Genomic DNA, 16,466 nt, shown 5'->3' on the forward strand with positions numbered 1-16,466 from the left:
CATCTTGCCCTATAATTGGGAATAATGCTACTGTCTACCTACTGAACACTGTTGAAAATTTGAATGTTCATTTTGCATACTTGAAATACCAGTGGAAGGGTTCTGCACAGGAGGATCATAGTGTATGACTATATACATATCAAAAAGCGAATCCACCGTGACCAAGTAGGCTTTATCCCTGGGATGCAAGGTTGCTTTAATATACACAAATCAATACGAGTGATTCATCACATAAACATAACTAAAAACAAAAGCCACATGACCATCTCAATAGATACAGAAAAGGCTCTCGATAAAATTCAACATTCTTTCATATTAAAATCCCTCAACAAACTAGATATTGAAGAAACATACCTCAACTATAAGAGCATCTGTGACGAAACCACAGCCAACAACATACTAAACAGGCAGAAGCTGGAAGCATTACCCTTAAGAACCAAAATAAGACAGGGATGCCCACTTTCACCACTCCTATTTGACAGATGTCCTAGCCAAAGCAGTCAGGCAAGAGAAAGAAATAAAAGGCATTCAAATAGGAAGAGAGGAAGTCAAAGTATCTTTGTTTGTAGACAATATGATTCTATACCTACAAAATGCTATACTCTCTGCCCAAAAGCTCCTGGATCTGATAAACAACTTCAGCAAAGTTTCAGGACACAAAATCAATGTACAAAAATCAGTAGCACTTCTGTACACCAACAACATCCAAACTGAGAACCAAATCAAGAACTCAGTCAGTCCCATTCACAATAGACACACAGATACCTCCCCGCCCCAGGAATACAACTAACCAGGGAGGTGGAAGATCTCTACAATGATAATCGCCAAACATTGCTGAAAGAAGTCAGAGACAGCACAAACAAATGGAAAAGCATTCCATGCTCATTGACAGGAAGAAACAGTATTGTTAAAATGGCCATATGGCCCAAAGCAATTTACAGATTCAATGCTATTCCTATCAAACTACCGACCTTTTTCACAAAATTAGGAAAAAAAAAATACTAAAAATCACATGGAACCAAAAAAGAGCCTGAGTAACCAAGGCAATCCTAAGCAAAAACAACTAAGCTGGAAGCATCACGTTACCTGCTTTAAACTATGTGACAGGCTGCAGTAACCAAAACTGCATGGTACTGGTACAAAAGCAGACACATAGACCAATGGAACAGAATAGAGAACCTAGAAATAAAGCTACACACCTACAACCATCTGATCTTTGTCAAAGTTGACAAAAATAAGCAAAAGGGAAAGGATTCCTATATAATAAATGGTACTGGAGGAACTAGCTATCCATATGAAGAAGATTGAAACTCAACCCCTTCCTTTCATCATATACAAAAATCAAATAAAGATGGATTAAAGACTTAAATGTGGAACCTGAACCCTAGAAGAAAACCTAGGAAATGCCATTCTGGACATAAGCCCTGGCAAAGATTTCATGACAGAGATGTCGAAAGCAATTACAACAAAAACAAACATTGGTAAATGGGACCTAATTAAATTAAAGAGCTTCTGCATAGCAAAAGACAGTATTGACAGAATAAACAGACATGGGAGAAAATATTTGCAAACTATGCATCCAACAAAGGTCTAATATCCAGAATCTATAAGGAATTTAATCAAATTAAGAAGCAAAAAACAAACAACTCTTTTAAGAAGTGGGTAAAGGACATGAACAGACACTCCTCAGACTCCTCAGAAGAACACAAACTCATGACCAACAAGCATATGAAAAAATGCTCAACATCACTAATCATTAGAGAAATGAAAATCAAAACTATAAGAGATACCATCTCACAGCAATCAGAATGCTTATTATTAAAAAGTCAAAAAATAGATGCTGATGAGGCTGTGGAGAAAAAGGAACACTTATACACAGTTGGTGGGAATGTAAATTAGTTCAGCCACTGTCAAAAGCAGTTTGGTGATTACTCAAATAACTTCAAACAGAACTACCATTCAACCCAGCAATCTCATTATTGGGTATATAAGGAATATAAATGATATATATAAGGAATATAAATGGTTCCACCATAAAGACACATGAACTTGTATGTTTGTCACAGCAATATTCAGAATAACAAAGATGTGGAATCAACCTATATGCCCATTGACAGTAGACTGGAAAAAGAAAATATTGTATCTATACCCCATGAAATACTACACAGCCAAAAAAAAGAACAAGATCATGTCTTTTGTTGCAACATGGATGGAGGCAGAGGCCACTATCCTTTATCCTATGTCAACTAATGCAGGAACAGAAAACCAAGTACTGCATATTCTTACTTTTACATGGGAGCTAAACACTGACCACATATGAACACAAAGAGAAGAACAATAGACAATGGGGCCTACTTGAGGGTGAAGGTAAGGGGGAGAATGAGGATTGAAAATCTCCCTATCAGGTGTTATGCTTATCACCTGGGTGATGAAATAATCTGTACACCAAACCCCCAAGACATGCGAAACCCCCAAGACATGCAATTTACCTATATAACAAACCTGCACATGTACCCCGGAACCAAAAAGTGTAACAAAGAAAAAGTCTATGGCTATATAGACTGTGGTAACTAGGGTAAATTAAGTAATGTCTGTACTATACTAGCAGCAAAACTTTCGAGAGAGAGGAAAGTATTGGAAAACTTTGCTACTTGTATAGTACAAATATTATTCATTTGACCTTAGTTACCATAGTCTACATAGCCATTGACTTTTTCTTTTTTACAATTTTATGTTCGGGGGTACATGTGCAGGTTTGTTATATAGGTAAATTGCATGTCTTGGGGGTTTGGTGTACAGATTATTTAGAATCAACTTATTGTAGTGAAATATTTATGCATTTGTGCAAGCTCATGCATACAGAGTTTTTATTTTCAATCAGAAAACAATTGGAGAAAGATTAAGCTAGAATATACTGTACTTTAGAATAGGATAGAAACATATGTCTAGACATGGAAAGATGTCCAAGACATGTTGCTAAGTGAAAAGACAGTGATATGCAATAGATATATAGTATACATATATAAAATAAAATATATAATATGTTACATAATGAGAGAAAGTATTGGAAAATTCATATATATATAAAGTATACATATATGAAATATATATGTATGTTTTTTATTGAAGAGGTGAGGTTTCACTATGTGAACTTCTGAGCTCAGGCAATCCACCTGCCTTGGCCTCCCAAAGTACTGGGATTACAGGCGTGAACATCCGCACTTGGCCAATTTTCCAATACTAATATCGATGACTCTGGTGTATTTTCTTGTAATATTTTTCTTTTAATATGTATGTACACAACATACATGAAGTAATTTTATAATAATTGATTACTGCTAAAATCTTAAGTGGTATTGTTCAAAGTTTGATTAAGATGATATTTTTAAAATTTCTACTTCAAATAAAATTATGCAAATTTTATTATTGCTACCCCACAAAGGTTTAGGCAGTAATCTTAACGGAAAAAGCCTGCAGTTTTTGAAAGTTGGTGTAATCATATTAGGAATTCTTGTGAGTAATGGTAAGATAAATGGGAAAAGATTTCCCAATTTCATTCCGTTTTCATTTAAAAAATCCATATGTGATTTTGTTTTCATGCTAATTTCCGATAGACTGATCTTTATGAATCCATCTGTCTTAATGATTTGAAGTTGTGGAATTGTCATGAGGGATTGTTTGGTGCTTCACATATACAATAAACATTTAACTTAACTTCTTTGCACGGGAAAGGGTGTAAAACATTTAGCATCTGCTGTGAATGGTTGTACCTTGTAAATTGTAAATTGAATAGATGGTGTTTTCATAAAAATTTGCATGTGCTAAGTGAGGCTTCATTTTAATACACAAATTTATAGTTAAATCATCTCTGTGTTAGCAGTAACCAGATAATGAAATGTAGATGGTGGTTCAGCATTGTTTATTTATTGAGGTAAGAAGTAGATGACTAAGGAATAGATTTGATGTGATGAAAATAATGGGATTGCTGGTCCTGAAATTCAAGCCTGGTTATATATCATTTACTGATGAATAAATCTAACAGATAGCATGAATATACATATTATTAAGTAAAGATTCTGTTTAGGATGAAGGTCATGTAAAGTCAGAGGGATTTGGAAGACTGTCTTCCCATGGGACTGGGAGTTTTATATACTAGTTAAAACTCTGTAAATTTCCTCACAGCACTAGCAGTCCAGTATCAGGTTTTCTGAGCTGATTTTAATTAAAGTTGATTTTAGGCTCAATTTCATTTGAAGCTAAATGGTCTGCAGAAAGTAGCCTTTAAGGTCTGAGGGTAGAAGGAGAATTTTGAAAGAATGTATGTGTATGTGTGCATGTGGTATGTGTGTGTGTTTATATACATATAATATATTCAAGAACACTAAGATAAAGCCTGCCAAAAATATCATATGGCTTTTTGTTACTGTAGTTTGTTTGAGCTCTAGCCAGAGGAACTTCAGCCAACCAGAGTCAGACCCCTAAAATCACCATTGTGTATCTCTGTGACCACGGACAACTCATTTCAAGCCTTTGCATCTTTATGTGCTCATCCGTACTCTGTTTTTAAATAATTGCTCCCATCAAAATATATACTTCACAAGTCATAAGGGAAAAAGATTGCAAATTTAATATGTTGTAAACTTCCAGATTATATATATATAGATTATATATATATAAACTTTATATAAAGTATGATATGAAATATACCACAGTATGCACACACACTGTTTGTTACTATGCAGTGTTCGAAAATAATTTTCACTTCACTGATGCCCTTAACTGTTAGCATCATCACTCTAATGCAGGCAAAGATAATTTATAATTTCTGTTGGTTTCAAAAATATTATTAAAAGTGTAGTCCCATAAAATGAAAATAATTCATACACTTATAGAATAAAAAGGGAAAGTCCCTCTCACAGGATTATAGGATTAACAATTATTAACACTTTTCTGTATATCTCTCCAGATCGATTTTTCTGAACATTTACACACATGCACCACACACACGCACTGACACATTATATAACATAACACACACACACAGCATATCACTGTCTTTTCACTTAGCAACATGTCTTGGACATGTTTATAATACATATATAAACTTTAAGTTTATATATATACAACACATATATTAGATGGTGGCTAAATATTTGAATATATATTAAAAATAATTAGTATATAAGGAGTTCTCACAAATCAAACTGAATATAAACGTGAACAAAGGATATGCAAACACAATTTATACAAGAAGAAATCAGATGGCCAGTTAACGTATGACATATGCTTAGTAAGTTAACAAGAAAAAGTTAATATGAGATACATTTATTCAGTCTGAGGATTGATAAAAAATCTGAAAAGATTGCTATTATCCAGTGTTGGTAATGTTATGGGGTGTACTGGGCACTCTGATATACTGTTAGAAAAGTTTGAGGGACTATGTTTTTATTTAACAACTTTAAATATAACACTTTGCCAGTCATTGGACTTTTTAGAATCAATGTATTGTAGTGAAATATTTATACACTTGTGCAAGCTCATGCATACAGAGTTTTTATTTTCAATCATAACACAATTGGAGAAAGATTAAGCTAGAATATATCTATACTTTAGAATAGGATAGAAACATATGTCTAGACATGGAAAGATGTCCAAGACATGTTGCTAAGTGAAAAGACAGTGATATGTGTGTGTGTGTGAGTGTGTGTGTGTTATGTTATATAATGTGTCAGTGTGTGTGTGTCAGTGTGTGTGTGTGGGGTCCATGTGTGTAAATGTTCAGAAAAAACGATCCGGAGAGATATACAGAAAAGTGTTAATAATTGTTAATCCTATAATCCTGTGAGAGGGAATTTCCCTTTTTATTGTATAAGTGTATGAATTATTTTCATTTTATGGGACTAAACTTTTTTTTTTTTTTGAGACGGAGTCTTGCTCTGTCACCCAGGCTGGAGTGCAGTGGCGCGATCTCGGCTCACTGCAAGCTCCGCCTCCCGAGTTCGCGCCATTCTCCTGCCTCAGCCTCCGGAGTAGCTGGGACTACAGGCGCCCGCCACCTCGCCCGGCTAGTTTTTTGTATTTTTTTTTAGTAGAGACGGGATTTCACCGTGTTAGCCAGGATGGTCTCGATAATCCTGACCTCGTGATCCGTCCGCCTCGGCCTACCAAAATGCTGGGATTACAGGCGTGAGCCGCCGCGCCCGGCCGGGAATAAACTTTTAATAATATTTTTGCAACCAACAGAAATTATAAATGATCTTTGCCTGCATTAGAGTTATGATGCTAACAGTTAAGGGCATCAGTGAAGTGAAAATTATTTTCGAACACTGCATAGTAACAAACAATGTGTGTGCATACCGTGGTTATGACATCATCTTTAGTATTTGTACTTCCATAGACTGTGTATTAGATGTAACTTTGGATGAGTGTGAGTACCCTCCACTTAAGCAGTTAATTTATCATACTTAATCTTTATTTATTGGATCTTGTGGCTTTGAATAATGCTAAATGTCGCTTCTGATCATCCCAGAGAATCAAAATGAAAAGGTTGCCACATGCAGGAATTTTCAGTCTGTTTCATTCTCTCTCTCTTTCTCTGTGACTATAGAACGTTTCCCTATTCTGCTTTTTTCTTCATCTCTTTTCTCATTGTCTCAAATTCTAAAAATGGGTTTATATAAATACTGGAAGCACATTGTAATTTGACTTCCCAATAGCAATGATAAACTTTGAAATGCTTAAAATTGGTTAAATCAAGATAACAAATGAAACCCTGTCTGGCTGTCAGTCTTGTTACAGTCTCTCACTTAGGTAAAGACTTAAGAACTTTTGCCCATCTCACATCTGCTCCATCAGGTTCCCAACATCCTGTGCACCGATAATGCTAATATGCCCACCAACACCTTCCCCCATTCATTTCTCGAAGGAACCCTGGGAAATTTTTGGCTCAGAAACTTCAAAGGTCCTAGCTCTCATTGCTACTGTCTTCTCATTGACATGGAGACCTATTTGTAGTTTGAGAAATCAATTTAGTGGATTGAAACTGGCATTTTAAACACAAGATTGAAAGAATCAGAATGTATAATATGTAGAAAGAGTAAGAGAAGTATCATTTCATGAAACTTTAGTCTCTTTCTTCATACATACACACACAAAAGATGCTCTGTCTCTCTGAATGTACACACACACATACACCACAAAATGTAAAATGTATTTTTATTATGGATTATGGTAAAAAAATTCAAAATCTTCTATTTTTTGAACTGCTTTGACTTAATGATAGTAGATATTACTTCCCTTAATGATAGCAATATCTTCAGCTTGTGTTGATGCTTGATAAAATATTTTATGAAATACATCATTGTAACCACTCTTAGTATGTTATCAAGGAAGTTATTCATTACATCACTTCATCGTGGAGACTATAGGAGAAATTCCTGTATGGTATAAATATAAGAATAACTAGACATTGTTTTATTTTGTCTTTGGGACACTGTGAAATATTCTCTTAACTAGGTTTACCTCTTTTTTTTTTTTTTGGTGGAGTTTCGCTCTTGTTGCCCAGGCTGGAGTGCAATAGTATGATCTTGGCTCACCACAACCTCTGCCTCCTGGGTTCAAGTGATTCTCCTGCCTCAGCCTCCTGAGTAGCTGGGATTACAGGCATGCGCCACCACACCTGGAAAATTTTTTTATTTTTAGTAGAGACGGAGTTTCTCCATGTTGGTCAGGCTGGTCTCAAACTCCTGACCTCAAGTGATCCGCCCACCTCGGCCTCCCAAAGTGCTGGGATTACAGGCATGAGCCACTGCCCCCGGCTGGTTTACTGCTTTCTATTGTAATTACATAGACTAGAAATAATGCTCTGATTCATCCATAAGTGAATATCTAAGGGTTTTGTATGCATTTTACTTGGTCTTATTTTGGACATTTTTAAATCTCTATTCTTGTTTGCCTTTCCTATTTCTGATGTTATTTTATAAGCCTGTTATCGTTTTCTCTCTATTTCATTACCCTTATAGATTATATTAACTCTTTCTTCTAAAGTAAACAATATTTTTTGAAAAAAAAAATAAAAGAAATATACGGATGCTGATGATTCTAAGATGCCATAATCACTTTGTTTGCCATAATAAACAACCACACCAAGACATGTAAAACTCAGGAATTTCTCTTAGTACAGCGTCATATATGTCTTCAAACCTTGATGATCTTTTATATTTAAATATTATCTTTTCTGAAAGCTGCTTGACTTCCAGTCTTTCATATTAATGTTTTGTAAGCCAAATCCATAAGAGTTAATGATATTAACTGCTTTAATTAAGTGCATTAGGGGAAAGATATTTGGATTCTAGTTCTAAATTTATCACTGTGTGCTGTTGGAGAATTTGGCAATTCAATGGACTTCTCTGGATCATGTTCCTTCATCTATAAAATGGATATGATAATATCAAATGCTTGTAAAAGCTGAAGAGATACCCCAGATACTCAAAGTTCTTTCTTAGGTCTAACATTTGTATATCAAAGAACATGTCATTCTATTCGTTCATTAATCGCAAGTTCATAATCTCTTTTATATCCAGTGCTGTGTAGACATCTGACCTTTTTTAAAGAAAAAAAAGTATTCAATTGCTTCACCCACATCACGTGTCAGCTTTTATTGTAATATTTTACTGGAACATTCATCTTTCTCTTTATTTTTGGATTACCTTTTTTCTTTTATGAATTTTTAGTATCTTAGCACTTGTGTGGCAATGAAAAATGTTAGATGTTTAAATAAATACATTTAGAAGTATTAGATGCATATAAAATACACACATATAAGCACATTTAAAATCTCCATATTTTTCTATATAGTGGTACAACACTTGCTTGGAAATAACATGAAGTGATTTATCTCAGCTCTTATTTTCACACATGCATAATATAGTTTGCAAATTGTGTTACATTCTGAGGACATTCTTCAGTATTCACTTGTTTTGAGAGGAGACTCCCAGGAGACTTACGTTTTAGAAATATAAAACAAAAGAAAGAAAATTACGTAAGAATCCCTCTCTTCTTCTACCTATCTTCCATCCAGAAAGGGACTTACATATATACTCTTCTTTTTTTTTTTTTGAGACAGAGTCCTGCTCTGTCACCGAGGCTGGAGTGCAGCGGCGCCATCTCGGCTCACTGCAAGCTCCGCCTCCGGGGTTCACGCCATTCTCCTGCCTCAGCCTTCTGAGTAGTAGTTGGGACTACAGGCGCCCGCCACCACGCCTGGCTAATTTTTTTGTTTTTGTTTTTGTTTTTGTTTTTTGTATTTTTAGTAGAGACGGGGTTTCACCGTGTTAGCCAGGATGGTGTTGATCTCCTGACGTTGTGATCTGCCCGCCTCAGCCTTTCAAAGTACTGGGATTACAGGTGTGAGCCACTGCGCCTGGCCGGGACTTAGATATTTAGAAGAGATACAGTGACACAGAGGGGAAATTAATTTTCACGGATTTTCATTTCCCAATGCAGGGACTCTTCAAAGTCAGAGCAACTTACAGAGGAAAGATGACCACCAATGACAATGTTTTGACATCATATTTACAGGATTTCTTTCCTGTCAACATTGAGCATTGTGTGTATACCTGTATGTTTAGGAGTGGATGGGAAGACTTCTAATATTTTTTCCCGTCCTTACAAGATACATTATCTCTCTTACAAGATGCATTATTTTGTTGTAGCCTTAAGATTCACATTAATGTTTGGAAATAAATTTGAGACAATAGAAGTGACCAAATATTTATTTCCCCACCAGTTGCGGGACTCACATTCCTTCAAAGCTGAGACTTCCACTCCATGTTATCATGGTACATCTCCCGCTCCACCCTCCCCCAACCTTTGCCTAATGTATTCATAAGCTCATTTTATCTCCATTAGGGAGGCCCAAAATCAGTTGGATACCTTAGCCTGCATTGGAGCCTCCATTATCTGAAATACTGTACTACAGTTGTCCTCAGAGTTATCTGAACTGACATATGTCTGTATTAAATTTTATCCTTTTGAGTGAAAGGAGTTTATACTGTCTTACCACTTTGCAGTATCTATTTATAATTCTTCAGACTCTAGTGTCTTGGAAAAGCTGTATTTTTTCTTCTCTCTGAGGTTTTCAGTAGTTGGATAGTCAAGATAGTGCCTGGTTAATTAGCAGCTGGTTTGTCTACATCCCCAGAGGGATATTCAGTCCCAGTCCAGCCACAAATGCACAGCTTCAAACAGGGAAGGTGACTTTGATGTGGGTCTAATAAGATCACAAGGAGCTATATTTGGGGCTTCAACTACAGTGGATGGCCTAGGCATCCAGGCTGATAGCTGATTGACTCCTAGTAATCTGAATTATTCTCTCAAAACAACACAACTCAGTGGGAGCTACTGATTTGCTACAGTGTCATAAACAGAAAGAGAATTAGTAGTAGTCTCTGCCCTGATACAAACCTACTTCCACTGAATTGAAACAAAAACTCCGTAATCATAAACTAACTAGGAATGGTGAAGACCTACTTTGACCTAAATTGGTTTATTGACTTGAGATTTTTTTTCTAAAGAAAATACCTCTTATTGCTTATGATTATAAATTTCCACAGGGATTAGATAAATTATATTTTATCATTAATTTTGTGTACGTGGCCACATGATTGGGGAAAATTATCTGGTGATTAAATGTAACTGTATTTGCTTTGATAGAAAATTACACCAAACAAGACCAATGGGTAACTAGTCTTGCCTGTCTTGTAAATACCAGGTTGGAAACTGGGTGTGTTCTAGGAAGCACACACATGCACCTCATAGAAGTAAATAGAATTAAATCAACAAGAAGTAGCACTGATTATACCATAGGGTGAATAGTTTTTAAAAAGTCTTATCTTTTCAAGTATTAGTTATGGTCCATTCTAAAAAACATGTTATGGTCTTTATAATAACAGTGAGGAGATCCTCAGGGAATGAATATTAGTGAACTCCTCAAGACATCTTATATATAAACATTTGGTTTAAAACTAAATGTTTACCTATTTGTGTTAAATAGCAAAGTACCACCCTTCATTTGTAAAATAGAATTCAAGATCTTAAATACGTTTTGGATGACAGTAGAACCAGTTTTAATTTGTACACACACAAACATTATCTCCTTTCTCTCTCTCCCTCTCTCTGTGTATGTGTATATATATATATAAAATACAAATGTATGTTTGCATGCATGTATGTGTGTATGTATGTATTTGTCTATCTGAAGGAGAAAAGTTTCATGCTGGCCACTACTAATAAAGGTGATTTGCAGCTGGGCACGGTGGCTCATGCCTGTGATCCCAGAACTTCAGGAGGCCAAGGCGGGTGGATCACCTGAGGTCAGGAGTTAAAGACTAGCCTGATAAATATGGTGAAACTCCGTCTCTACTAAAAATACAAAAATTAGCCAGGCATGGTGCCTGCGTCTGTAGTCCGAGCTACTTGGGAGCCTGAGATAGGAGAATTGCTTGATCCTGGGAGGCAGAGGTTGCAGTGAGCCATGATCACGCCAGTGCTGTACTACAGCCTAGGCGACAGAGTGAGACTCTTGTCTCAAAAAAAAAAAAAAGGGGGTGATTTGTTATCAACATCAATAATATGAAGTAAATATCTGAATAGATATCTCAGTTTGTATTTTCTACAAACTTAGTTACGTATCTTGTAAATAAAAGGGGAAAGGTACATTAGTATTTTTTATCCCCCAACCACTGTATATCCCATACTCATCTTAGTATTTAAATGGCTATTTCCAAATACATTCATTTTCTTAAGCACATGGAATGAGTTGATGGTATCCTAGATACAAAGGAGTCTCATTATTTTATTTCGCCAGAACTTTTTTTTCCCCTCAGGTTTATAGTTTCATAGTTCTTTATAGTATGCTATGCGCAAAGGACGCATGAATACCAGAATTAAAAAGTGCCAATGTTATGATACATGTTTGGCACCAGAATATAAATTTTCACATTGGTTGACCGATAACACTGTTGTATTGTCATTTTTCTCAAAGTAAGGTCTCACTAAGCCTCTTCTTGACCATTACCATCAAGTACCATTACCATCAAACTATTTATAATCCTTGTGTTTAGTTTCTATATACTAACAATAGAAAATACTGTCTTTCTCATCTCTTTCATTTAATGATGAAATTTCCCTAAAATATGCAAGTGATCTAAGACCCGGGGCTGGAAATGTGAGGTACATGTGAGTTTCTCAAATTATTCAAGAGCTTTATCATACTATGGCCTGAGAAATTCTTGCGTAGTGGCCATTATCTGTTTTATAGAAAGGCAGGAGTTTGCATTCACCAAATCAGCAAAACAAGAATTCACAGCTGCAGAAAAATGAATTACACATTTTCTTAAGACAATAGTCATATCATGGCAACAGATTACCTAATCAACTGTAATCAGCTTTTAGTAATTGTGAAGGTAAAGTTAGTTCTACCAGCTCAACTCACAACTTCCTTTATGTAGTAAAATAAATCTAATTACATTGAGTTAACTTTCTTGATGACTATAGTTTTCTACAACAGGCTATTTTTCAATGAGTTGAATAATTTGCTTATATATTTATGTGATTTTCTATATGGTAGTGTTAATCAACTTGACATATCAAGAGAATGATAATTTTCTCCTCATTAAATAATATCCCTAACTATATTGTCAAAGTACTCATAATTTAATGCTGAAATATGTAGGGGCTGAGTGGCCTCTGTGATTGTTTTCAGATTGCATCTTCCATTGTTGAAAGAATTACCTTTGATATCAATTAATGTTCATAGAATTTTTGGAGCCAATTTTAAGGAAAAGTTAAACCCAATACTGTTTATCAGTGCCAGTAATTGCTCTCCTGTATGTCATAACCAGGCCTATCTATTACCAAATGCCCTGAGGCAGAGCTGTTTATAGATAGCCATGAAAGCAATGTTTTGAAACTTCAGCTTGCCTGATTCCAAAACCTCCTTTTATGCATGGTTAGTTAAATCAGCCAAAAAGATAGTTGACAGCAATATTTGGAAATAACCTGAAAATGGTTTGACCTTTTCATTAGGTGCTAGAAATAAAAGCAGAGAATTAAAAGAAGACTTTTATTTAACCTTTTGAACAAAAACTGGTTTACAAGTCAAACATATCTTAGGATTGTGCGTGAGCTGCTGATGACATAGACACTCATTTGCTCCTTAAAGAATGAAATTTGAGCACAAGGAAAGAAAACCTTTCTCTGGAACAAGTAAGCTCTATTTAAAAAGTGTAGGTCTCTATTTAAAGAGAGTAGGGCTGGCAAAGGCCTTTGTCGTCTGGCCAGCCAAGAGGATAATGTGCAGAGACATTTAAATTCAGTGGGACAAACACTACACTTTGTTGGCTCCCACACTCTCAGACGCACACACAGAACTTCCACCAAAGTGAGAGAACTGTATCTAATTTGGAATTCAGAAGATGGCCAAAAATAAATAGTTTATTGTCATATTCAGATTATATTCACGGTTTTCTAGGTTGGTGTGTATGACATCACTGCTTTAAACCCAGCCATTCATCAGCGTTGGTCACTATTCTTTCTCATGCCTAGTCGGGGGGTGGGTTTAAAAAAAGAAAGTGTTGAGCATAGATTTGACAGGACTTAACAATGGGGAAAGGTTTAGGGATACACTTTTGAGTTGAATCTTTTCCTTTTTGCTAACGTTATTTAAATATTTAAATATTTTAGGTTTTTTAATTACAGAAGTAATACATGCTTATTGTTTTCAAATATACTATGGGTAATCTGTGTTTTAAAATGTGAAGCTGTCTTTCTGCCTCTATGTCCGCATCCTCAGCAAAAGCACTGTTGATATGGTTTTTTCAACCTTTTTGCTATGCATTTACAAATACACACATATTCTTTTGTGTGTGTGTAGATGTAGAACATATATTCCAAGTGCATTGAAAACAACATGTATTTTCCTGCAAGGTGCTTTTTTAAAAAAAAATTGGAACTATCAAGGGCTGCCTTCTATGTTAAACACTGTAAATACTTTCAACAGATTATCCACAGTTGTACATTATCCACAATGTAAGTGTAACATGATTACTTTTTTCCCTAAGGTTGGATATTTAGTCTGTCTAAAATTTTTCACTATCATGACAAAGAGATTCAATGTATATCTAAGTACATACTAATCAATGAATGCTTGTGACCATGTGAGCTTTACATTAAAAACAAAAAGTTTTGAATATTTGGGTAAATGTTGAATTCTCATCTTGATAGATTCTTTCCACCCTAAAAATAACATAGGATTACTGATGTCTTTAAAATAATGGAAATATTTATTGGCCCTAGTGTATCTATGGTATCATTGACCTTTTAAAAAATCCAAATCTAGATATGAGTCAGTGGTATGAAAACAAAAAATAGGAGACAGTTTAAAATTATTTATAATGAAATATGCTGACACCTAAAATAACCCCAATGTGAAGAAATATTTCACACTTTATTTTAATATGTTTTTTATACTTTACAGAAACATGTATATATTCCTTACCACAATTGTGGTCACTAATATTAACCTTTTTCATTTACCATTTTTTGATTTCAGAGATAAAAATATAACCAATAAAGTTATGCTGCTTATAAAACAGAAGACATTGAGATGTGTCTAGTTTTATTATTGTTGTGGGACTGTTTGTATTATTAGCCCATGTAGAGGAAAACAGAAATGCAGCTTGTCCATCACTCCTTTCATACATGTGTAGGTTATAATTTGAAATACATAAAGATTGACATCAGATTAATGATCTTAGTCATGTAAATTTAATTTATAAAGTTGAGATTATTTTCATCAATACTTAAAACATCTGTATTCACAGTTTTTATTAACTATTCTTTATTATCCAGGCTGAATACTGTAGCAAGAACTTTATAGTTAACTGTCATATACACCTCAGAAGACTGGCATAAATTTGTGAAATCCATGAATTAGATTGCTTAACAGCTCCGTTGGCTCCTATAGTGTATGTATTCCTGTTAAAATATACATTTGAAAGAGCACAACTGGAGCATATACAAAGGGGAGTGGTTAAATTGTAGAGGACCCTGTCACCCAGGCTGTAGTGGAGTGGCATGATCTCTGCTCACTGCAGTTCTGCCTCCTGGGTTCAAGCAATTCTCCTGCCTTAGCTTTCCTAATATCTGGGATTACAGACATGCACCACGATGCCTGGCTAATTTTTGTATTTTTAGTAGAGACAGGGTTTCACCAAGTTGGCCAGGCTGGTCTCCAACTCCAACTCCAATTCCAACTCCAACTCCAGGCCTCAAGTGATCCACCTGCCTCGGCCTCCTAAAGTGCTGAGATTACATGCATGAGCCACTATGACTGGTGATCTGGAGGTATTCTCTTGTGAAAAAGAGACAACTGTAATATGGAATATTAAAAATATTCCATAAACTCTTATGTGGGAAACACGTTAAATTTATTCTGTATAGCTACATAAAGCCAACTAAGATCAATGAGTAGATGTTGAAAGGAGAGCAATGTTCAATTTTAGTTTAATACTTAAGAAAATGTTCTGCTTATATTAATACAAATAATGCATATTTATTGTACAAAATGCAAGAAAGCATTAAAAGAAAATATATCACCTTTGATCCCATAAGCAAGAAATAGTTTGATACATTTTCTTTAAAGATTTCATATATGTATGGTTGTATTCAAATTGAGTATTAATTATTAGATTTCTAACAGTTATTAAATTGCATAGGGAAGAGAGGGTAACATAACTATTTTATGGTAGATTGAACATTTATAATAAAATTTTTATTTAAATATTCCACTTTTTAAAAGTAACCCATTCCATCAGTTTCCTTTTTGATCAATTTCCTATTCATTTTTGAAAACAATTTGGAAGAGACTTCTTTCAAAAATATATTGCAAAAATGGTACAAATTAATTTGCAAAGTCAAATTGTGTTTTTCTGGGAAAGATTCAGGATTTTATTGCTAAAAGCAAAGTTGGAAAACAACTGGGAATGCAAGGCTCCTAAAATTCTGGTAGAATTCGATGTGTTGATAGTTCAAGAAGACCAAAGCTACAAGATTTGTGGCATACTAGATGCTTAAAAATATAATAATAAAGTGAGAGAACTGGGGCAGAGAGAATAATTTGCATGTCAGAAGAATAAGAAAAGCTCTTGGGACAATTGATAGACCCTAGAGTATTTTGTCAAAACTGAAGATTGTGATATAAAATCTTACCTTTTTTTGCTGGCAAAATTAAGCCCAAAACAGTTTATAATAAGTAAATCTGAACATATGTATACCTTAAGACCCAGTATGTACCTTTAGATACATATCCAATAGAAATGTTTACACTAAATGTGTTTTCCAAAAGTACATGTGCAAGAATGTCTGTAGCAGCCCTGTTTGTAGTAGCCAAAAAGTGAAAACAATGT

At 34.9% G+C, this 16,466-nt stretch overlaps 1 protein-coding gene across 25 annotated transcripts in view; it reads left to right on the forward strand.

Annotated features, from left to right (window-relative positions):
• Positions 1 to 16,466, forward strand: part of LOC105475646 (histone deacetylase 9) — a 919,991-nt gene that overhangs the window by 348,932 nt on the left and 554,593 nt on the right. For 3 of the 25 annotated variants that reach the window (XM_071094015.1, XM_071094034.1, XM_071094016.1), the window contains exon 1: positions 6,403 to 6,427. The exons of 13 other annotated variants lie outside the window; for them this stretch is intronic. Coding sequence is in view for 8 of the 12 variants with exons in the window: in XM_071094009.1 (XP_070950110.1) it covers positions 6,253 to 6,427 (175 nt within the window). In the remaining 4 variants the exon portion in view is untranslated. Of the gene's footprint in view, positions 1 to 6,079; positions 6,428 to 16,466 lie in introns of those variants that run through there. 9 more of the 25 variants (XM_071094008.1, XM_071094012.1, XR_011621594.1 and 6 more) reach the window with 7 other exon arrangements.

Source organism: Macaca nemestrina, chromosome 4 (assembly GCF_043159975.1).
Source record: "Macaca nemestrina isolate mMacNem1 chromosome 4, mMacNem.hap1, whole genome shotgun sequence".
Classification (NCBI taxonomy): domain Eukaryota; kingdom Metazoa; phylum Chordata; class Mammalia; order Primates; family Cercopithecidae; genus Macaca; species Macaca nemestrina.